The sequence below is a fragment of the Heliangelus exortis genome, chromosome 30, assembly GCF_036169615.1.
Source record: "Heliangelus exortis chromosome 30, bHelExo1.hap1, whole genome shotgun sequence".
NCBI classification, from domain to species: Eukaryota; Metazoa; Chordata; class Aves; order Apodiformes; family Trochilidae; genus Heliangelus; species Heliangelus exortis.
This window is the reverse complement of record NC_092451.1, coordinates 3,264,187-3,289,356: the sequence shown is the minus strand read 5'-3', so window position 1 is coordinate 3,289,356 and position 25,170 is coordinate 3,264,187. Positions and strand designations below refer to the sequence as shown.

At 40.4% G+C, this 25,170-nt stretch overlaps 1 protein-coding gene across 6 annotated transcripts in view; it reads right to left on the bottom strand.

Moving 5' to 3' along the window:
- The window catches only part of LRRTM4 (leucine rich repeat transmembrane neuronal 4), a 397,419-nt gene that overhangs the window by 54,851 nt on the left and 317,398 nt on the right, over positions 1-25,170 (bottom strand). For 3 of the 6 annotated variants that reach the window (XM_071729320.1, XM_071729321.1, XM_071729322.1), the window contains one exon: positions 9,779-9,853. The exons of the other annotated variants lie outside the window; for them this stretch is intronic. In XM_071729320.1, the coding sequence (XP_071585421.1) occupies positions 9,779-9,853 (75 nt within the window). The remainder of the gene's footprint in view (positions 1-9,778; positions 9,854-25,170) is intronic. 6 annotated transcript variants of the gene reach the window in all.

The window sequence follows — 25,170 nt, the reverse complement described above, 5'->3', positions numbered from 1 at the left end:
CAGGGTAGGAGTAGTGAAAATGGCACCTTCTTACATACCTCATTTCCCATAAAGCCTGCTGAGCCTTTAACTGCCAGAGGGCAAGAGAGGGCAGTGTTGTGGGGCTGGACAAATTAACAGCAAACTGGATAATGGAGGAAATGACAAAGTCAGCCCAATTCTGTGACTCTCAGGCAAGCCATCTCTTGCAGATGTGCAATTGGGACCAGACCATTTATAGCAAAGTCAGGCTGAGAAAGATAATCATACCAACAGCATCCCAAAAATTCTGGCTCAGAAAAAGAGCTTCCAATTACCCTGTTTTCCCAATGTCAAGTTGGAGTAAGCAAAATCCTGCCTCTCTCTTGACACCATGGGAGATATCCACTCCCATTCACAACCAGACCATCTGGGCTGCCTGCCTTCTGTTGTACTAACTTCCCACTTCTGTCAACAGTTACTCTTGCTGGAGGCAGTCCTGTTTCCTAGAAAAGCCAGAGTAACGTGGTCCTTGGCACAAGGAGGCACCAATCTAAATGATGTATGTGCACCCTGCAGTGTTTATTCCAGTGTGCTGCATGCAGGAAGAACAGAACACACTTTGCATTCTGCAAGTATTTACTGCATGGCTGCAGAGGCCATCCCAGGAATGACAAACTGTACTGATTGCCACTGGCAGCAGCAGGAGGCAGCTTCAGGAACACAACATAAACCAGGATGGAGCAGACACACACCAGACCTCCACCTGAAAGTCTTTAAGATAATATGTTCCAATAAATCACTGCTGCTGTAAACCTTGAAATAGTTGTTGTTAAAATGTGACTTCACCCATTTCAAAAGGTTTAAAAAGCAGATCTTAAATGAAGCTGCATATACCTTAAGTCACCTGTTAAAGCATAGCATTGATTTCATGCACACAAACATTGTTCCACCATTCACACTCTGGCTGGATCAGGTCAGATCAGATTATTCAGGATGAGGAGGAGAAAGTGTCACTTGAAGGCAGAGAGAGAGAAAGGATTAGCTGAACATTTTGCCTGGGAAGTGGGTAATATTTCAACTTTGTCAGTTCCAATATCTGATAATTGATACCCTGTGTTTTAGTCTAAAGTGAAGCAGGTGGAAGAAGTTCATGCCTGAGAATCCTCTTCTAATCAAGAGGTTGCAAGTTCCTCAGATGCAAATATAATAAAATGCTTCACTAACCCAAGCACCCAGATCTCCCAGGTTCAGTGCAGGAAGAGGTTTGCCAACAGGTGAACAGGTTGGCCTCAGGTGAATGCCAAGCCTAAATCCTTGACTGAAATCATGAGTGTTATGCTCTTTCCTGTTCAACACTCACCTCACTGAAGCCCACAGCTATGACCAATCACTTGCTCACAGAGACAACAAAGTTACAGGATCATCTCCAAGCAGATCTGACTTATTTGCTACTCTCAAAACGAGTGATTTTGTTTTGTCTCTAATGCTCTAAACAGAGTACTTGTATGCAAACAGGCACAGCCCTTCTCTCCTGCAGAGAAATATGGTCAGCTGCAAGTATTAATTCTCCATTGTTGTTATGACTTTAAACTCTTCTTTAAAGCCACTGTGATCTCTTTCAAGCAGTGGAGGAAAAAAAAAGCACTTTAATCACAAAAAGTGTATTAAAAATTCAACACCTGAATCCTGCCTAATAGACTGATATTTCCCATGAGCTGTCAGTGTAAGATCAGCTATTAAAAATTCACTTGTCCACAGGCATGTTAAATGCAGCTGAAACTGGGCTCTGCTTGTTTTCTTGCTTGTTTGTGTGTTTAAAGAGATGCTTAAATCCCACTCTGATCACAATTTAAATAAATCAGAGAAATTTGTTTGTCTCTTTTCTACAGTGTTTTAAGACCAACTTGCATTTCAAGAGCCAGCAGACACTTGATCCTGGGTGGCCTCTCCCAAGTCTCAGTGCCTGCAGCACCCCCTGGGTGAGGAACACAGAGAAATTGTTATTGCACCGAGTTAGAATTTGAAGTCATGTGCCTAAAACTCTCCAAATTCTGCTTTGTCACCACAAACTTTCTCCTTAGCTGAGATGAGGCCTAAATTAGAGGAGACACAAACATCTGTGGAGAATCAGGGAGCCCAGTTAGAGCTCAATTTAGGCTCTGAAAGCACATACTCCTCCTCCACTGACTGAACAGATCTAAAACACATACTTAGGAGTCTCTCCACACTAAAGCAAGAAAGAGGCAATTTACAATTTACCCCTTCCTCACTTCTCCATCCCTTCCACCCTTTCCTCCAGAGAGCTGCAAGAATCAAGCACTACAGATACTGGCAAAGCACCTGTGACTGGCACACATTATTTAAACCAAACCTTCAAAACCCACCACACAAACCCCTTAACTGCCCCACTCCCCAGGAGTCAGACTCCAAATGCTATTTGTAGAATCCATGGATTATTTTTTTCCTGGGATGCACGATTAGCTTTCTTACCAGCTAAAGGAACCCTGGTGCTTTCCAGGATGCTAATGTGCTACAAGAAGGCAATTAAAGGGGTGCCCTCCTCAGAGCTTTCATGCAAAACAAGAGGCCTCAGACAGGACATGAAAAGAAAGCCCAAAGGAGTATTGATCAGCTTGGGAAGCACCGGGCACAAGGTTTCAGCAGATTGTTAAGATATTTTTTTGTCTGTCTTTTCCCCTACAAGTATTGACTGCTTTGGATCCTGGCAATGTTAGACATCTTGTTGCCTTCTGATCATCAACAAATAACACACAAAATTTAATTTAGAGGAAAACCTGAACTGTGTTTGCCAGCCTAAGTGAAGTCTCCTATGACAAAGATTCTATAGATAGCTTTTTGTTTCATTTCATGGTATTTCTTCCACTGTGATGTTACAACCAGAAACCACACTGGGAACAATTTGAGATTGAATAGAAAATGATAGTGTCTAGACAGCAACCATGCTTCAAGTATTTTTGAGGAAAATAAAAAGCAAGCATTACCATCACCTCGAATAGCTGGAAGTTAATAATGACAACATCAATTTTCATTTTACCTCATCCAAGGCAGGTGCTTAAAAAAACCCCCACCATAAAAGAAAATCAATGACCTGGAATGGGAATTCTAATTTTCAAAGCTGGACAATTATTAATCATTTATATTATTCAATTAGCACTGGCTTTTCTAATGATTTTGTTTCCCCATCTGGTACTCAAAAGCATCATTCATTTTTCATTCTCAAGAAATAAACAGAGCTGCAAAGGGTTTTGAATCACAGCTAAAGGAAGAAGAGAGAAATTAGGCACTGGATTTCCTTCTGCACTTTAGAAAAATCATTCATTTGAAAAAAAAAATTAATGGGATTTAATGTATTTAATGGGATTCCAGCTGCATACCTTATAAAGAAGCCTGCCAAAATTTGTATTCATAGAATATTTTCACTGTTTTTCTGTGTGTTAGAAACTTAGACATTCAGAAAGAAGTTACCAAAAAACACTCCTACGAAACCCTTTTCTGGGTAGAAAAAAGGTTTTTCACACCCAGCTTCCAGCCTCAGCCCAGTGCCATCACTCCAAGGGAACAGAAGTAGTCTTTAGGGTCTCTGAACCAAGTGGCTCCACCAAACAGTCCCCTTTCCATAATAATGCCTTTCTCCTCTGGTGCTGGAGTCTCTGCATGACTGCCCTAATAATGAAGTCCATAAAGGATGCAGTCTGCCTGCTGCAGAGACTGGAGCAGCCACTGCCTGGCAGGGAAGGAAATCAATGACTCCAGAGCAAGCACCCTGTTGGCTGCAGTGTGGAGTTATCAATTTTCCTCCCAGCTAGACAGCAGCTGCTTCAGTCACTCTGTAAAAAAAAAAAAAAAAAAACAGACAGGAAGAAAGGAGGAAAAAAAGAAAGGAGAAAGGAGAAAAAAAAAGAAAGGAGAAAAAAAAGAAAGGAGAAAAAAAAGAAAGGAGAAAAAAAAGAAAGGAGAAAAAAAAGAAAGGAGAAAAAAAAGAAAGGAGAAAAAAAAGAAAGGAGAAAAAAAAGAAAGGAGAAAAAAAAGAAAGGAGAAAAAAAAGAAAGGAGAAAAAAAAGAAAGGAGAAAAAAAAGAAAGGAGAAAAAAAAGAAAGGAGAAAAAAAAAGAAAGGAGAAAAAAAAAGAAAGGAGAAAAAAAAGAAAGGAGAAAAAAAAGAAAGGAGAAAAAAAAGAAAGGAGAAAAAGAAAGGAGAAAAAAAGGAAGGAGAAAAAAAGGAAGGAGAAAAAAAGGAAGGAGAAAAAAAGGAAGGAGAAAAAAAGGAAGGAGAAAAAAAGGAAGGAGAAAAAAAGGAAGGAGAAAAAAAGGAAGGAGAAAAAAAGGAGAAAAAAAGGAGAAAAAAAGGAGAAAAAAAGGAGAAAAAAAAGGAGAAAAAAGGAGAAAAAGAAAGGAGAAAAAAAAGGAGAAAAAAAGGAGAAAAAAAGGAGAAAAAAAGGAGAAAAAAAAGGAGAAAAAAAAGGAGAAAAAAAAGGAGAAAAAAAAGGAGAAAAAAAAGGAGAAAAAAAAGGAGAAAAAAAAGGAGAAAAAAAAGGAGAAAAAAAAGGAGAAAAAAAAGGAGAAAAAAAAGGAGAAAAAAAGGAGAAAAAAAGGAGAAAAAAAGGAGAAAAAAAGGAGAAAAAAAGGAGAAAAAAAGGAGAAAAAAAAGGAGAAAAAAAAGGAAAAAAAAAGGAGAAAAAAAGGAGAAAAAAAGGAGAAAAAAAGGAGAAAAAAAGGAGAAAAGAAAGGAGAAAAAAAGGAGAAAAAAAAAAGGAGAAAAAAAAAAAAAAAGGAGAAAAAAAAGGAGAAAAAAAAAGGAGAAAAAAAAAGGAAGGAGAAAAGAAAAAACTCCCAAAAAGAAGAAAAATTTTTAAAAGGCAACAAAAAACTTGCTCCATAGAACAGCTGGCCATGACACCATAAATCATGCTAGAAACATCTTCATGGAGGAAACTCACATTCATGTCAAGCTGAAGATCTAGTTTCTTTTGATAATATTTCCATTTTTACCCAGTAAAATTTCCAGCTTTTCAACCTTAAACACCAGGCCCATGTTCAGCTTTATACACAGACACAACTCTCACCATGACACTGAGAAAAAGTATGGAATAAACAAAAACTCATCCCTTAAACCCTCACAAACAAGACCTACTTGGTTTCCCCATAGTTATTTTGTACAGTGATTTGCAGAGCAATGAATGTCATGAATCCTAATCCCAAACTAAGCTTAAACCTCCCATAGTCCTGTAACCCCCCTGCAGGTGCATTTATCCTCTGGGAAATGAGGTCTGGAGGGTATCTTTCTTGGACAGGAAAGGAACATGGAGCTTATTGGAGATCTGGGTGATAGCAGGGACAAGAGAGATGACCTGCAGTAAACTTGGTTACCTTGCAGCTGGTGTCTCACTTGCCTGGCCACATCTTCAGCAGCTCCCAGCATTAGCACTCAGGGATTTTGTATTAAATTGTTTGTGCTTCTCAGTTTGTTAGCCTTCTAAATAAAACTGCTTTCCCCTCCTGTGGTACCCAATGGATAATGAGAACAATCATCTTGAATCTCTAAAATATTCTAGGACACTCAATAAACTTGATCCAGTGCATGCAAGCCCATAATTTGCAGAGGAAAAGTAGCAGACATTTCATATTTAACCACTGTGAGTGTCAGCCCTGTGTACAAGTAACACTCAGAGACTAAGAGAAGGAAAAAAAAAGAGAATCTACTATCTATATCTATTTCAAACAAACAGAACACTGGGGATTCACATAGAGAGGAGTAGCTTAATGTAATGTTTAATTTAAAGTTTGGGTTGCTGTACTGGCACTACCAAATGTCAGTCTGTGCCACAGAATGTGGCTGTATGGCTTTTATTTTAATCCTGGGCCATTAACCAGTTCTCTCTGTCAGTTCTGAGCAGGGCCAAGCAGGAACATGAAGACAAACACTAAGACAACCCTCAGAAATTCCTGTCCTCTTCATCTTCTTTCACCTTTCTAGGGCTCCTACCAAATTCAACTTGCCATTTTTACTTGCACCCAAATAAAGCTTTCATGTGAGCTTATCCCACCTCCTGAGCCCCTCTGCCTGCCTTTTGGGTGCCAAGCAGCTTACTCCAAGAGCTAACAGGGTTAAGCACTCATCCACAGCAAGTTTTGACTTTCAAATGGAAGCCTTCAGGATCAAGACAAATCCATCATTCTGATGCTCAGAACTAAGCTCTGGAAACCAGAGGAAATGAATCCATACAGTGGATCATTAGCCATGTGTGGAGTGTTGCTCCCAGAATTAATAGATGCTGTGTCATGCCTTGAGATTGCTTTCAGCCCATTCCCAGTCAGCTGGAAGAGGATGGAGGGAAATATCTATTCTATTTCTTCCCTGCTCTCTCCTTCTTCCTTCCTTCCTCCTTTTAGAATCCACACTGCTGAGAACTCTCCACAAAGCAATTCATAATCTAACTCTATTAAAATAAGTGCTGCTGCTAAATATAAACCCAAAGATGAATTAGCAAAACAGTAGAATAATACTGAGGAGCTGCAAGCTCTTTCCAGGCATGGGACTGTCTCAACCTGAGCAGCTGTCAAACCCTCTTGAGCTCAGCACTCCAAAGCACCACAACATCCACGTAAGAAAACAACAAAAATAAATCTGATTTTACTGCTCAAGTGTTGCTGAACTTCAGTGCCTCTTCTGGTTTCAGACTGACCATGAAAGCAAGGAGTGCTGCTTGCTCTTGATTACACAGCAATTATAAAACCTGTGTAGAATTATACATCCACTAATTAACAATTAACATATGCTGCCTTTTACCTAAAGGTTTCACAGTACTTCCTGAGCCTTGGGATGTGTCCCAGAGACCCATTAAACAAACAGTGCCTTCTAGACTGCTGAACACTGTCATAATCTGGCTACACTAAAGGAAAAAACAAACCTATCAAAGTCTCACTTTTGTAAAGCATCAGGTCTCAAGACTCACTCAGCTTTAAGCCCAGGCCCCAGTCCTACTGCATTCAAGAAAAATCTCAGTTATCTTGGTGCTTTTTCAGTCTCTTACTTTTTCCCCCTCTACGACAGTCCAGGGCTGTGTAGCTTTAACCATATTTCACCATCAGAAAGCAAGGAATAACACTAAGTTTTCTGTGAGGCTTGTGAGTCTTTTTGTGGCAGTGCTCTCAGTTGTTCAACCCATCTTTCCAGTTACAAACAATTAAAAAAGCTATGGTTAGAAAGCAGACCAAGGAAAGGATCTACATTCCATGGACTTAAGTTTGGAATATGATATTAATTCTAGTCAGGCTTCTTCCTTTTGAAAACAAAAGACTCCCAAGATCTCACTTGAAACTTTTTTACAGCTGAGAGGTATTCACCATCCTTATGATTTCAATAATTATTGCTATTGAATGAATCTTTTGATCAGGAACTTCTAGAGATGCCAACTTTCCTTTTTGCCACGTTACAGCCAACAGAAATAGTCTTTACATACAGTGGGTGTATATATAGGAACAGACTCAGGAAGAAGTACTGAGAATGAGTAATTTTGGCTTTTGAAGTCATGGAAGGGAAGCAGAGCCATGTGCTGTGAGAGGACTGCAACACACAAAGCTCTTCACTTGATGGAAGATTTACCATTTGCAGTGAAATGAAAGCTGTTGCCATTAGCCTTTTAACTACTTGATAAGCCAATAAAGATGACAATAATACCTTAAAACTCTAACACAGCTGGACAGATCTCAAGGAACTTTTTAAACTGCTCCCACAAGGAAGGGATAATTTATTCATTCTCAGAGTCCTAAGTGGGCTGCTGGCACAAGAGCAAACCCAACTCTGCTGCTTCCCACCCAGTCCCTGCTCCCCAGCCTGTACTGGTGCTGTCCTCCTTGTAGCTGTCACTTTATCCCACTTTATGGTGTTATTTACACCACTTCTCCAGCCTGAGGTGCTTGTTTGACTTGGGGACAGTGGGCTTGGAGACACTGGATGCTGGATCTATGTGTAGAGTTATCAAGATGCTTCAGTCCCTTAAGTACAGGTTGCCCAATCTTTGCAGCTTTACAGCATGGATACAGATCCTGTTCTGATCTAAGCAAGCTCCTTCACTTATTCTATTACTTATTTCTTGTACTCCACTGCTCAAGACATTTCTGGGCCAGATTATACTTGGGGACGTGTTAGCTAGAGCAGTTTTACAGGTAACAGAGTAGACACTTTCTATCCCAGATCATACTATTCCACTGGCTTCTCCAAATAAATCACGTAAGCACTAAAAATACAGTTGTACATTCTAGGGAAAAAAATTTTGGCACATAAAAATATGTGAGCTGCCAAAACATTTTCCAATTTATTCACTGCTATAACAAAAGCATTTCCCTGAACTGGAACTGAAATGATGCACAACTCTGCCTCCCTATAATCTCAAATGAAGGGAAGAACTCATCAACGTGTCTGCTCAAGAAACAGCACATATTTGATTCCCACTGGTAACTTATGCAGATTTCACTCCAAGTATGCAAACATTTATTTACAAGTGTATTATCTTAGGTACTCATATGCCAGCAATAGCCACAGTGTCAGTACCATGCTACTCAAAGTGAACTGATTTTCAGAGATGATGGGAAGAGAAATCTTTAAAAATAAAATAATAATTAAAAAAAGAACAAGCTTTTGGAAGGGCAACGGATGCAAATCTGAGATCTCCTAATTTTATTCTAAGCTTTTGCCAGTGACTTAATGAACAATCACAGACAAGCCACTTCATGTTGTTTCTCAATACATTAATTAGGAACAACAACACTCATCTCACACACAGTTCCACAGCTGAAAAGTGCCACGTGGCAAACATTTCATTTTTTTTTTTTAAACTAAAAACCCAACACCTGGAAATGCAAAAAATTCACCAGAATGTTCCAAATCAAAACAATCAGCAGCTCCAAAACAACACCAAAAGCAATAGCAAGAAGTTTTCTGTACACTGAGTGCCACTGTACAGATCAAAATTCAGTTGCCATGAAGAGCTACCTATTTAGGACTACTCTATACTAAATCAGATGGAAAAAGCCTCAGAAAATTTAGCAGCAAGTTTTTCCATGCCTATCTATCCAGTTTGAAAGAATATGTTCCATACAAAAATACAGATTTTCAAGTTGCCAATACTCAGAACTTGCTGAAGGCAATTTGCTTTCCGTGCCAGCAGGAGATGCAAAAGGAGGAGTCTCAAAAGCAGAAGCCCTCAGAGCACTCATGCTGGAGTAGAGAGCACAGCACTTGTGCTCCTTGACCACAAATGCTCAAGTTTTCACTTTACAAGACAATTAGCATTTGATTGTATGTTTTAAAGACAAAGCACAAATTATTTAATTATTGTCTTACTGTGTTGGGGGCTTTTTTGTTTATCCCACTGCTAAATACTGTATCTTTGTAAATTAAGAGAAGGAAAATAACAACTATAGTTTAATTGGCTCAGCAGAAAGAAAATGACAGAGCCTGGATTTAGAATTCTTTCACTGAACAGCACTGCCAACTTTTTAGCAATCAAAACTTTCATCAGTTTTATATTGTACCCTGACTAATGTTCTGAAAGCTTAAGCTTTGTTCCAGCTAAAGACCATACAGTTATCTGCATCAGCTCCAAAAGAACCAGTCAGAATGATGTAGCATTTTACCTAAGGAACAATCTCCTTAGAGGCACTGAACTAGGCTCTAAGCTTCAGAACTCTTCCAAGACAATGAAGCTGCAAAAGAACTCTGCTCTGTGTCCAGAAAAATCAGCTTAAACATTTTGCACATTCATTATTAATTTGCTGAATTTTGAGATGACCGCTCACCTGTGAAGGATGAAGAAAAGCTGGAGCAGAGAGTTCAAAGCCTTTGGGTAAAATCTCACCACTGCCTGGCAGAGCCTGTAACAAAAACAGAGGTTCCTCTACTCTAAATGCTTCACCAGATTCCACCCCGTGTTAAGTGATGTTAACTTTGCTAAAACAAAACAACCCAAACCAAAACAAAACAAAAGGAATTGTCCCTGCTCAGGTTGTTAATTCACCCCTCTTGAAGACACAGATGGCTCTTGCTTTGAGTAATTGATTCTATTATCAGCTCTAATTACACCAGATCACAGGTGGCTATAACATCAGAGAGCTTGACTATCCCCCCAAGCCCCCACAGTATTGCAGGTGTGGAAAATTATATGGAAACATGAAAGATGAAATGAGTGTTTTATTAAAATGTCTCATAGACATCATGTAAAGAGTCATAGTTTAATCTCAAAAGTCATCATCTTTGATCATTTTAAGAACTCTTTAAGGTACCTCTCTTGAAACAATGTAATTAGAGGTAATTAAACCTACAAATGGCAATCTTTGGCAGAGAGCACTAGAACTCTGGAATTCACTGCTGCAGTGAATATCATCACTATGTATTTTCCAGACATCTGAATAAATGAAGAAGAGCTACCACACAGAAAGGACATAAAATAATCTATTTGACCCTGGACTGGCTCACTGGAATGATCTGGGGTTTGCAGGTGATTCACATCTGCAGATTTTGCTTGTACAGAGATTCTGGACTGAGATCAAGAGCTCATCCCCTGCCATCTGACTGAGCCATCCTCTGCCCCTCTGCTGTGGCAAGAGGTGTTCCAGAGGGCTCATTTGTGAGCCCAAGCCTGATGTGTTTACACTTCCATACAACAGCCACTTACAGGTGTTTAGTCTTTACATTATACTACTAGAACAATCCCCCAGAAATTACCTTATTCAGTAGGAATTAATCAAATTACAGCAAGGCTCAGCTACCCCCTCTTTCTGATGCAAACACTGCCACTAAACTGGAAAAATAAAAGGTGCCAAAGAATCAAACCACCCGCTGGAGGAGCCTTTTCCCTGCCTGTGTATAAACAGATCTGGTAAAAGAATCAAACAACAGGATCTGACTGTCTGTTGCAAAGAAACAGGAAACCTGAAATAGGAAAAAAAAAAAAGGATCCAACTCAAATACCTCCTCTGCTGAGCCTGGAGTCCATTTAACAGATAAAATAATGCAGGTCTTGCAGCAACAAAACTAATTGGAAGCAAATATTCGTAAAATGCACAGAGGCCACTTAACGATTTTGTAATGGCTTGACATAAAAAGTGCCATCAGCCACACAGTGTCCTGGGGATAGCAGGAGGCTGGTTAGTACCTGCTGTCCTGATGCTGCTCAGTATGCAGAGCCTGAACTTCTCATTGGGTTTTGCTTCGTTGCTGTTGTCGCTTTCTCTAAGTGAGAGAAAGCAGAAACCTTTCCTCAGCTCTATTTCTTAGCCTGAAATCTTTGAGGGAGTTAGAATGAGCTGCTCTCTTGATTAAACACAGGACTCTCTTTTACTCCATCATTTTCAGTATTATCACCAAGAAGAAACACATAAAAGCCTCACTGTAAATGAGCAAAGCTAATGAAAAAGAGCCACGTGAGGCTTGTAAACCATCTCACTGCTTCAGCTCTGACTCTGACAGCTCTGGCACCACACCTCACCCAGACAGAGCTGCAATGTAAATGGCTCTGTACATTCCCTGTGTCTAATGCAGGTAATTGAGAATGGTCAGGATGAAGAAAGATGTCAGCTGGAATCATCTCCAGCAAAACCAGAAAAGGTGGTGAGAGAAGGAATTTGTGCTTGAAAATTAAATTTTCAGAGCCCAGTTCTCACTGCACCTGGTCTGATGCAAAGCTTCCTGCCACCAGCAGAGAGATGGTTTGACTCCAGGGGGCTGAGGATCAGACCCCTACACCCAACACCGTGTGCTCAGAATGCATCAGAGATCTCTGCTTTCTCATAACTGAATATTCATTAAAAGACAACAGCAAACAGATACAAAAAGAAGATGATAATGAAACATTACATGACTCAGCAATAAATCATCATTGATTTTGCTGAGCCCTCTTGAACCTGTTTACATGATGGAGAGCAAGGCTAAAAGAAGCCAGGCACAGACTGCAACTTGGTTTGCAAACTACCACAAAAGGCTTGGAAAAACCAGTGCAGTTACCTGGCTAAGCTCATTATTTCCCTCTTTCAGATTATTCAAAGTAGATTTATTAGTTGTATGGAAAAAAGCCAACTGTGTCCTGTATTTCCTTGTATTAATTTTTAATTAATTCTCTCTTAATTATTAGAATCTACTCTGCAAGTGTCCTGGATGAATGCTAATAATTAAGTCCAGGTATTTGTTCTAAATTAAATCTGACCTCAGCTCTGGGGAGAGGTGGAAGTTGGGTGGTTGTTTTGAGGTTTTTTTTCTGTTTTGAATAAAGAAACTCTAGGAGACACATTTGTTTATGACATCAACAGAATAGCTGCTTCTTAACAAGACAAATATAATTCCAAGTTAATATGAAGGCAGTGTACATAAGTCAGTGTATCAATTTTATATGACAGATGGGTTTATGCCTGCATAATAACAACTTAAAACCAACCTTGTGTTGCCAGTGACAATTACTGTAGTGCAAACCATTTCAGTGGGGCACACGTTCATTTAATTCATTACAGCAGGCAGGCTGGCACACACTGAGAAAAATCACTGCAAAGCAACGAATGCTTTACATTATTTTACTACATAAATACTTCCTCCCTCAGGACTACAAAAGCCTGACACGACAGAAGCACCTTCTGGCAGAACTCCAGTTTCTGAAGTCAGCTCCACTGCAACACAAACATTAGAATCATCAGCAGCTCCGTGTTACTCTGTCCTTCATCTGGATCCAACAGCAGGGAGAGCATCCAGCAGCTTTCATCTAAAAATCATGAAGAGTACTATGAAATAGAAACCTAGGAGTACTTCTCTCCTTTTCTCTTACCTGTAAACAAACCTGGAAATTCCTGACTCAAGGAACATTTCATGTGACATGGTGGGCAGCATGCTCAGTCAGGGATCTCCAAAGAGTTGGATTCATTTTAGTTTTACAGAGAGATGCTTTAACCCCATCAAATGATTATGTCAATTCCAGTGATGTTAACACAATAATGGAGAATTCCATTTATTTTAGTGGAGCTAGAGCCTGTATTGGAGACCAGAAATGTGTATATGGATCTGTAACACTGCTTGCTCTTCAAGGTTAGATCCTGTAGAGTCCAGCCATTCCACTGCTGAGCTTGAAAGGCACCAAGACTGCATATTTAATTCATACAGGGAGTTTCAGGGCTGTGTATGTACAGAATGTGAACAGCACGACTGCAGTGACTGCATTTTCCTGCACTAATTTAATCTTTTTCCATGAGAGAAGACAATGTTAGTTCTGAAAGCCAACATGCTGATATCACCCAGGGGTTCCCAAGAACAAACACAGATGACATTGCTGGTCTCAGTGCTACCTTATTGATGGTAACAGGAAGGTAATGGTAAGAAACCACCAAAATTACTCTGTTCATGTAACAATTCTACTCTTAAGCTTCCTTTCTTGTTGCTATCTCCATGTGAAATTGTCTAAATGCAGGAAGGAACTGTATCTCATCCACACTGTTTTTCAGATGTACTGTGGAGGCATTTCACAGTGGAAGGGCTCTTGTTTAGTGTTTGAAATCAATGGGAAATAGGGGTAAAAATAATCTCAAGCCTCCCCTCACCTGGAAGGGTGGGAGGGGAGTGGGAGAGCAGGAAGAAAAAAAAGGAGATCCAGTGTTAAAAATCAGTTTTAAATGCAGAGAGACTTTCTACATGCTCTACAGAAGCTACTGTCTTGTCTTATCAGTTATTTTGAGTCATTTTAGCTTTGCTAGTGTCACTTGTTGCTAACCATGGTAATCTCCTTTTACATAAAAATAAAAAGGCTTCATGAGATTATGTGAAGTCAACCAAGAATAGAAACAAATACCAATTCTATGGAACATATTGACTGCTCACATTCAAGACAAGACATAACCTTTGGGAAGTGATGTTGAGATGTCTTTACTGGGCACTCACCCATCTGCATAAGAACTGCATCACCTTCAACTGAGCTGTTTAGACTGCTGTAGGGATGTAAAGTCAAGAGAGTTTGTTGTAGCAACACCAGCTTTCCAAAGGACATGGTCAGTAGTAACACAAGACTTAGCTTAACCACACAGACTGAAATCTCTCAGTTTTGTCTCTATACCAAAACTGAGACCCTGTCTTTCTCTTTGTTTGTTAGGGAAGGAGAAGGTAAGTTACGTGAGCTTCAGGTTTAAACAGATTTCATGCTTTTAAAATAAAGCACTGTATTATTTTTTTCCTTTTTTTTTTTAATTCTTTCCCCTTCATCATAACAATTTCACTTTTTCATGGAATGAACAGCCTGAAGCAGAAGCTGAAAATGACTGTAATCCTGACCCTAAGCACACAGACCCCTGACTGCAGAGAAAAGCTTTGCAGAAATTAGCTAGAGCTTCCAGTTCTAATGAAGCAGGTTAAACAGAGAGAGTGTTTGCATGCAGGAGAAGCAAGCTCACTCCAATTACTGCCTCTGTCTCAACGTGAGGTGCCCAGGGCTGCATATTCTCTTTTGGTTGCAATTCCCAGTGGTTTAATTTACATCTGTGTGATACCTCCTCTCCCAGCTGCTGCAGGACATGATTAGTAGCTTGCAAAGAAAATGTGAGTGCAAGTAGTTAGAAACTTGAGGTGATCTGACTTGACAAGACTTGGGAGTTCACAGATTTCACCTCAGCATTCTAGAAGACTGAAAAGGTGAATTTTCACTTTCCCCTGAAATTGCCTAAATTTCTGCTCATCTATTAAAACGTTTTGCAACTTTTCTGTAGGAAAAGCTGACACAAAAAGGATGCCACAACAGACGTGCCTTTCCACCACCCTCAAAAACTTCAAAAACCAAGCAGTGAAAGTATCTGACAACTGGGTTCCTTTAAAGGCAAGGAATAATTAGTACTACTACCAGACCATAGGAACAGGGCACATAAATGACTTCCTACAACACGTTGTAATGAAACTTACAACAGAATTGTTCACCAGACTTTTTTTTGTCTGTATTCTATGTCTCAGAGTACCTGAACTTTTCCATAGCTTCCATAACAGTGATTCTTAGTACGCAGAGGTCAGACACTATTCTCAATGCACTGCTTTTCTTCTCTGCCAAGAGATCTCAAAGATTGGCCATTATAGAGTGAGGTGTAAACCAGAAGAGGGGAAAAGCTACGCAGCAGATTAAGGAAAATAGAGTTAAGTGCTTCTCTGAACAGAATGTGCATAAGCACTTTCTTAAATGATGGCCTAGCTCAGAGTCTCATTAAATCAGACAAAACTGCTGAAAGGACATACCTGGCTTTAGCTCCTGGAAGTCATTGTAAAAAACATTTTAAGTTCCTGGGAGCCCATGTCTTGTCAATTTATAGCTTCTATGATCACCAAGTCATCCCTGCAAGCAAACTGGGCCTTGGCACCACTCTGTAGCTACAGGTTCCTGTTCACCTGAAAGATACCTGAGCCTGGTGCATCTCCTGAGCCAGCAGTGCTCAGGAACTACAACATCCAGGCAGAACAGAGTCATCTCCAGCCACATGAATAGATCACATAGCCAGCTGAGAGCTGATGAGCTGATGTTGAGGCACTTCCTCCACAGGGAAGGTAAGAGGGCAGCCTGACTGCTGGGGATCACTTCTGCTCCTTCAGACTCAAAACCAGAGCCTGAAAAACACGAGTCAGACTTTAAAGGCTCTAAGAGCTCCTTGGTGCAACACCAGCCAGATGAGCACCGTGCTGAGCCTCAGCCTCTGGGGCACAGGGTTCTATCACTGTGGTCTTCCTGGTCCCAGCTTGAAAAACATACACAGGTCTGTAAGCATTTAATCTACAGTAGAACAGAATTTTAGACCTATCTTGATAAGCACTAGGTACTTAAGTGATTAATGAAAATGTTAAATTCCCCCCTAGTCCTTTTCTGCCCACTAGATCAAATCAGAAATTCAGAATACTGAATATAAAACCCAGCATGGTAAATGCCAATGTTAACACCTGTGTACTGCTATTCTGACACATAAACACAGAGGAAAATAAATTTAAAACCAGATTTCAAGTCCCCATGATTAAGAAAGTTGTGACAGCATGCTCTTGGAACATGAAAAGCCAATGTAAGACACACTCCATTTTTAATTCATTTCACTAGTTACAGAGGGTACAGAGGCTTCAGAACACTGAATTGCATCCTCTCTCACACTCCAATCATGGCAATAAGAATGAACAATGAGATGTGACTACAATGGAAAGCCAGCCTTCACAGCTGAGTTTCAGCTGACAGTGTTTCTGCATACCCTCCCTCCCTTAGACCACTGCAACCTGCAAGTACTACAGTGCTATCTGTGAAGTAATTAATTTTATCTCATCTACCAAACTATTATGAAAAATTCTTGTGCATCCTGTTTTTCTCACTACTCCTGAATTATCTGCAGTAAGGCTGAGATGCCTTGTATCTCTCTAGGATAAGATGCCTCTAAGTTTAAAGCTTCTAACAGTTTCCTTTGTGAAATACATCTGTATGCTTGACATCCCTGGCAGCCTGCAGCTGCATGACCACTGACAACCCAGATGCCATATCTGTGTCTGCAGAGAAGTTGGGTTTTGTCCTTATGCTTTGTATTCCTGTAGCTACACAACAGAGGGTTAAAACCAGCCAAGAGCAGCAATGCTTTCCCCTAGGCATCTATAACCCTACCCACTGAAGTAAAAATACTTAGTATAAATACTGCAAATATATTAAAGGCACTGCCATTTTCCTGCTGCCAAAAAGCAGCAGGTGGATCCACCCCTCACCTGATCCAGCATTTAAAGTGGGGAAGCTAACACCCCATGGAGTTAGCCTCATGCTACAGAGGCAAGAGACACACAGAGGAAAACTTGGCTTGGAGAGAAGAGTTCCCAGAGTGCACTCTTGTCCTACCAGAAGCCTCATAAAACCACGAGTTTGTGGGAACACAAACTGCTCCAGGAGCTGACCTACTCCCCAGCATGAGCACCAAGCATGCACTGCTGAGCTCCCTCACTGACAAGATGATATTCTTGGAGGCTGCTGGATCCTTGGGAGCCATTCCCTACCTCCTGGAGCAGCAGTGCTCTTTGGCTGACCTGGTACCTCTTCCTTCTCTCCTGGTTTTGATCCACAGCCAGGGATCAAGCCTTGCAAAAGAGAAACTCAGCTACTGCAGTTTCCAATTAGTCTCCTCTCCTCTTTTCATATCATCCCAGCTAATTACTGTGTGTGGACAAAACAAAAGCTGTTTGCCAAATGAAACAGCAAGGTGTTCAGCAACAGTGTGCCAAACAGCTACATATCAATTTAAAAAAAACAAACCACAACAACAAGCAAACCACAACAACAAACAAAAGCCAAAGAAAACCCAATACCACTGAGATGAGTATCTGTTTTGCCAGGTCTGGAGCTGATTCATGATCCTTCAGTGCTTTTACCAGCAAACTGAAATAAATACAGATTAAATTTGCATATGACTATATTATACCTTTAAATGAGTGGGGCTTACAAGTCTATTATTAAGAAAGCACAGATAATGACTGAAAGAAAATGCTAATTTTATTTGGTGGCTCTCTCTCCATTCAACTTCACTGATCAGACAGACAAATTAAGAAAGATAGTGTGCTTACCCAGGAGCCATTTGTTAAACGACTTCAAAAATCAATGCTTGATACAATTGAGGATCTTTTTGCAATAGAATTTTATTTGTCATGTTGGGCTTGGAGCATCAGTTAATAATTCACTCCACAGTTCTGTAAACCTCCATCACTTTCTTTCACACAACCTTGCAGTTTCACAGGCTGTTGTTAAGAATGGCTTAAAATAGTCTATTATCAGTCCTGACCCTCGCTGTTATAATTCAAACAGATGCACTATCAGTGATCATTCTGACAAGGAAACAAAATAAACAAGGCAGTAACTTTGAAAAGGACAGATACACATTGAATACATACCCAAATGGCCACCCACTCAGCAGCACATACCATAGGCAATGGAAAGGTCAAATCAGCAGCCCAGAACTGCTGTCCCAACCCTATCATGAAGTGGCACCCAGGAGCGTCGTTCAGTTCTGATTCAGATTTGGATTTTCTGTTTTCCCAAACTGTCAGATCCTTGAGCATATGCATCTGGTTTGAATGACAGAGTTCAAAACTGCTAAGCTGCAGGGCAAGGTGGCTGGACTCAGTGTGCTCGGAGTATGAAGGTGAATATTCAAAGTTGCCACACTTCATGATCTACAATGTTCCCCAGAGAAACCACAAAAACGCAGAATAAAAATATTAATTAGCACACTGGTTTGGAAATTGCATCTTTCTTGAGTCAAGGTTACTGTTTTTAGTTCTGCAGTATCACCAGACTTTCCATCTGCCATCACAAATCCACCACTGCTGGTTTAGTTCAGTTTCCTGATTCCCAAGCTCATGAAAAAGCAGAGGTGAGAGCCTGAACCTCATCACACTGCAAAGGTCACTGCTCACATCACCTGCATCCCAAGGCCTCAGTCTAACCAATATCATTTTTTGTCTGGTAACAGAAAAACACAGTTTGGAATTGCTCCTCTCAGCCTCACCATGCAGCTGCAGGGCTATAGCCATGCCCCAGGGCCCCTGACACTCAGGTTAAACCCAGTGACTTCCCTCCTGCTGCACATTAATTACATCCTTCCTCAGAGAGGGGAGATGGGAGATGGAATTGCTTCCCCTGTGAGCATCACACAGAAACACTCTGACTCCCCAGCAGACGGCTGAGGCTCTTCTCCAACCAACACCTCCCAGAAAGGCTGTTCCTGCCACACTTATTGCCCCAAATCTTTACAAGAAGGGCAGCCTAAGGGTCAAGAGACCCCAACCAGAGAGGGGTCCCTCTGTTCACCCCAGAAGTGAAGGAAACTCCAGAGCACAGGCACTCTGCCATGAAAGTTTCTGGAGAAAATGTCACTTCTCCAAGTTTGTTGTTGTTCAGTTCAGTTTGTTCCTGCAGCAGCGACAGCACTGCCATTGCTGCTTGTTTTGACAGCACAGCAAAGTCTCCACAGACTCCCATTATCTCTCTTCCACTCAGTAGATCTGATAATGTAATGTTGTCTCCACAGGGCTCTGCATTCAGCAGGCAAAGCGACTGCAGGAACAATTCCACACGCTCCTCAAGGAAACAGGGAATTACTGGTACAGGAAATCAGAACCATCCGTGGGGCAGCACATGGCAGTTCCTGGTAAAGGCAGAGGGGAGGATGCTGCTCAAGCAGTTTAACTTCTAACAAGCTCCTCCAATATCTGATTTGATGGATTTGACAGAAGAATGTGCATACAGCTGTAGATTTGACTGTGTGATGCCAGCAAAAAGCTTATTTTGGTGCTGCTTTGTTTATGGGCTAAGGAAACAAAACCTGGCAGGGTAAAGGAATGCTGAGAAAACAGACAAGCTAACCCAAATTCCTTCTCTCACTATTGTACTCTTCCTCTAGAATGCAGGATACGCAGACAGATGGGAGGTAGGAATAAAATCCATATGCTTTCTTGAGAAAGTGTCACAGAAAACTCTCCGAACTGGATTTGTGGAAATAATCAGATGAGTAACAAACATTACAGATCTGTAATGTGCACAAGCATTGCTGCCATAAGCTAGCACTGAATTGTTCCATTACCAACTCTGATGTTATGAGATTAATATTCCTGGCTGTGTAAACACTTTGGGCCAAATACATCAGGTACTGTGCTGAAAAAGAAGCCATTTAGATTCAGCCTTTGTGGCACTAACACAGAATATATTTACTACTGAGCTAAAAATCAACAGGGCAAAAAACAGGGTAAAGAATGCATTCCTGATCTATTTAAAAATTAAAACTAAACATCTATCCAGTCCCATTAGTTTCTAAGAATATCATAAAAAATTCTAAACACTGTAAACAGTTCACAGGCAGCACAAACAAGCTGGACAGAGAATTACGACTGTCAGCCACACCACAAAAAAAATGCATCTCTGGCTTTAAAGCTTTCAAAATTTGTACATAACCAGATAGTCTCAAAGAAGGAGATGTTAATAGCATAATTCTGAAAACTACTAGCATACAGATATTATTATGATTAAGTTACACACTAAAAAAGAATAGGTTGAGAACTTTTTTCCCATTTTAATTGAGATGTTGTTAATCAAAGGCAACTACAAGAAATATTTCTCTAGTTCCAGTGGAAGCTCTTGGGGAGAAGTTAATGGTGGGTGAACCACATAAGGTGTCTGGTCCCACACTCAGCAATATAAATGTCTGCATGTTCTACATCCCTTAAGCCCCAGGACAGGCATGGCTCCCCATTTTCTGTTTATAAGGTTAAAGGAAATCACCTCCAGTAGCTTATTTTTACATACATCTTTCTTTGTTGTAAAATGTCCACCTGGGTCTGGAATAACAGTATCACAGCAGTTGCTAGTTACTGTTGACTCATTTTCACTTCCATTGCCTAAAGCAGGATGCAGCCAGAGGTGTCTCTCAAGTGGAAATAACACACGATTTATGTGGTTAGAAAATTATCAGAAAATTAGCCCTAGAAAAGGATGGAAGAAAACACCACCAATCTGTCAACAGACTATATTTAATCCTCATACACTATAATAAAATCTTTATTACAGACAACATCTTTTATCATAGCAATCACCATTTTTTTATATTGATCACTCCAGTGATTCATCAGGGAGGCCTCTCACAGGAGAACTGAAATTTTATGGTGCCGCCTATTGGAAGAAACTTCAGCAAAAGTGATTTTCCACTGCAAACACAGCATAAACTCTTTATGGAACTTGTATGACAAATAAAACACTTTGTAAAGAATATACAGAAAAGCTTTGTGCTAAACTCCTTCTCATTATATAAAAGCTTTTAATGTATTACCAGTTTTAAACAAATCTGCTGAGGGGATATTGTCTCTGCAGAACAGTAATGGATTTAGATTACACCATCATCAGGAACCCCTGGTTTGTGGCTCAGCACAGGCTAAGGGCTTAATGCTTGAAAACACAGTTGGCCTCCCTGATTTATGAGGACTCAACATAATTAAGCATTCTCCCATTTACTGGGAAACCCAGGACTTAAAAGGACCATAGTACACTCCTCAGCACTTCTGTGTCTTGTATACACCACAGATAAACCCTTACCTGTCTGTATGTGCACTATGTGGGAATCTAAGCTGCAAGGACAGCAAGCAAGTACATAATTTGCTCAGATCACACATCTGAGTACTCAGCTACAGGAGGACTCTCCATTTTCCAAGTTGTTAACTAGCTGGTAAGAACACAACTGTAAGCAGTGTTACAGTAGTGCCCATGGGATGTGCTGGGTTAAAAACATTCCCCACAGGACATGCTGTCTGCTTATATCTAAAGGGGCTTCAAATGTCAGGGAAGAGCCTGATACCATACAACAGCATAATCAGGGAGGAAAAATCAAGTTCAAAGCTGAAAAACCCCAAACCTCCCTCCTCATTTGAGCATAGTTAGAGCTCTCTTTGCACAGTGCCACATGGACAGAAGTTTAAGGCTATCCCAACACACAGGGATTTTAAAACATGAGAATGAGGAAGAACACATTTGCCTGTATAGTATAAAATCAAATCAATAGTGAAGAACAGATGGGACATGCTAGTTAAGTTGCTTTCTAGGTTAAACTTCACTCATGTCATCATTCCTGGCTGCCTGGACTACCAGGTCTGTAATTAAGTAAATACACCCTGCTGATGTAAACACAGTTACTGAAACTAAAGGTTTAGTTAACTATGTGTTAATAACATTGTCAGGTGGTTCTAAATCTGTACTTCATCTGTCTAGGCATTCATCCTAGTACCCCAGCCCATAACTGGGCCACAATTTCCCCCCAAAATAATAATCTATAAAGTGTTTTAGATTCCTAGTTTAAAGCTGGATACCTTGTAACATGCAAAGGTTAAAACTTCCCCTGCCTTTACCAGGGAATGGATTTGTATCCATCTTTTTCTTCAAGCATCAACAGATCTAGCCTGAAAACCAGAGTTCAGCTGTACTGAGTGCACTATATTTTTATTTATATTGTAGTATAATATTTTTTAAAACAACAAGGTCAAACCAAGCAGAAACCACTTTAATCTTCATCCCTTTTATAGTGGAGGAGTTTGATCACCTTAAGGGGATTCAAAATAAAGGTCTGAAAGCCATATGGGCCAACAGAAACATTAATCTAGTTTGCCTCCTATGCCCTCCTCACTCCCTCCCTCTGTCTGCCCGAGCTTCAAAGCTGACTCGGGAGCTGAGGTCAAACAGGGAGCAGGATGTGACCGGTTCACTCCTTTAACATTCCCATGGATTACCCCAAATGGTGAGATTAGAGCAGTGCAGGCAGCTGGAAATCTCACCCCTCCTCCTCTCCCCCTGCTTCCATCCCCAGGGTGGGAGGAGGGAAGATGGGTACAGAACACCCCGCAGGGTCCTGGGGGGTCTGAATTTGGCTGGGGTTTTAACTCCTTCTAAAGAGCAAGAGATGACCTGAGTGGATCCACGGGTACAAGGAGACAGAACTGGCTTGAAAAAGATTCTCTGGACTCCATCCAGGGTTAACAAATGAAACATTTCAGTTAAAGAGAGACTAAACTGGATTATCTAAAGGTTCCTTCTGGCTTTAAAACATTACACATAGAAATCTGTGAGAGACAGCTGATTATCTGGCTCCGTATCCTAAGCCTGAACACCAGGCTACTGAAGAAACAATAGAAAGCACCAGCTTGTGAAAGGAAAAAAAAAAAAAAGGAAATAAAACAGTATGTGAAAGGTTTCTAATTGTTTATTTTTACCACAGCCAGACAAATTCTGTCCTTAGGCATGCTATTAATTCCAGCTTGCTCTCTATCCCATGGACAATAGCATGCCAACAAAATTAAGTCAGAGAGGTTCAGGTAAGAGCAGAATCTGCTGTGCATCCCAACTGCTGCAGTCTCTTTCATTTCCATGACTGGCATGATCAGGTTCTACTGAATTTTATCTGATTTTTCTTTTAAAAAATCCTTTATGCATATCCACCCCGTATTTCAAGTTTTTAGGAAGCCAGAGATTTATTATTATTGCCCTTTGTTGTATCTGTGCAACGTGGAGTGAGTTTAAATGTTGGCAAAGCACCCAAGGAGCCTGCCCTCTCCAGCCCTGTTGCACAGGGGTAGGCAGCCACACAAAGTACAAGAAAACCCCAGACAAGATGCAGGAAAACCCACTCCCATCCCAGCTCTCCACAGAAAACAGAGGGCAGTGTACAGGGTCATCTGTCCAGTAAGATAAGACACTGTGGCAACACATATCTGACACAGATGCAAATCCCAGCAAGAACTCTAAAACTGAGGAAGAAAGGGAAGAGAGAATAATTCCACTAGACAAAGACAGAGACTTCCATAAATTAAAACATAGAGCACGAGCAGGCTTATAGAAGTTCCTTATTAGCTCTGAAAAACTACTGTGTATTAAAAAGACCACACAGTGCAATTCATTTTTTCAGTTCAGCAGAGAAACCAACTGACACTCTGCCATTTGTTCATTTACAGCAAATATTAACATGCAACACGATTTTCTGCCTGACACAATCATTTTCATTTTTACCAAGACGAATGTTTTGAACAGCAAAGAATAATTAAATAATTTTCTATTCCAAAAGAAGCCTCATGGTCTCGTTGTGTGTTTTCACCATTTTGTAAATCATCTAATGATTTTCTGCTAGTTTAAATATTACTTCTCCATACCAAACTGATTAGCCAACATCAAATATATAGGCAGAGGGCCTTTCCAGAGGCACCAGGTTCCTAAATCATCCAGAGATTTCCTGCTCCTGTGCAAGTTACTCACTTGATGGAACAGGTAAGGATAATGTATAATCAGCAGGGACAAATTCCTGATCTATGACCTGCTACAAATGGAGAAATTTAGCCTTGGAGCTCAAATTTTCCAGTTAACTCTTTAGTCACCAAAAAGAAAACTACCTCACATTTGGCTCAAGATACTCTTGGTCTCTTCAAAACAAAACTTAGCAGTCAGCTGTAAAACCCCATTTGATTAGGATATGTACAGGAAAGTCTATTTGTAGACACAAACCCATATTTTAAAATATAATTCAAATCTCATATACAAGGGTCATAAAACAGTCCAGAGTTGTCATTCTCACTTTTTAAGATGATTTAGGTGAGCAATGAGTAGCTATTTCCTTCGTAAAGAACGGGGTCTATATTTCACTTCAAGTGCAATGTGAGAATTTTACTGAAGTGCTTTGCAGATCAGGTCTCTTATTCTTTCTTTTGCTCAAAACTGAGGGAGTAATGGGCTCACCTCAAGCACAAAAAGCCTGAGAGAAATCCATCTGATCCTTTGTGCATTGCAGAGACCTCGAAGAAGTTGGATCCTCTAAGTGGACAGGGATATCTAGTACCACTGAAACCTAAAAATGCCTCCTGACAAAGCTGTCTCAAGTCTCCCCAGCAGGACCAGAAATTCCTTAAATATCAATTTAGACATTTTTTTTTTCTTTTTTTCCCCATAATGAACCTGGAATTCAAGGATGCTCAAGGATGAAAATCTGAATTTTAAAAGCACGTGGCTAATATACAACACTGAATTTTTAAACCACTTGGGAGTGGGTTTTTTGGGATGAAGGGAGTAGTATAATAAGTTAACAATGGTTGCAAATTATATTAAAGTCTTACTGGAAAGAAAGAAGGACTTGCCTGCATTTTCATCCTGCAAAACTAACCTATTCTGCCCACACACCTCCAAAAGCATCATTACTCTATTTTTCTATTAAAATGACAAAAAATAACCCTCTGCCCCAAGAGATAATGCGATTTATTAGTATTTCAGTGCTGAATGCACTTGTCAAATATTTAATCATCCAATTCTTTACATTAAAAACCGTGCAGAGGGAGTCTGCCACTGGGGAATAGTAACAATGCACGTAAGTGGAAATATTTTTGGAGGACTCTTACCAAGAAAAGAGATATCAGTAGGAAAGATGGTACTGCTGGTGTTGTATGCTGAGGGAAACATGAGAGGTGGCTGGGGAATAGAAGATGTGAGAACAGCAGGGCTCATCCATGCCTTGATTTGCTAAATGCACACTTGAGAAAACTGGTTAGAAAAGATCTGCACACCATGATCTAGGTATGCCTTTGCATACAGAAAAATTTCTTTTAAAGGGGCATGGAAGCTACAACCTGTTCAGCAATGCTGCCCCCCTAAAGTCTGCTTGTG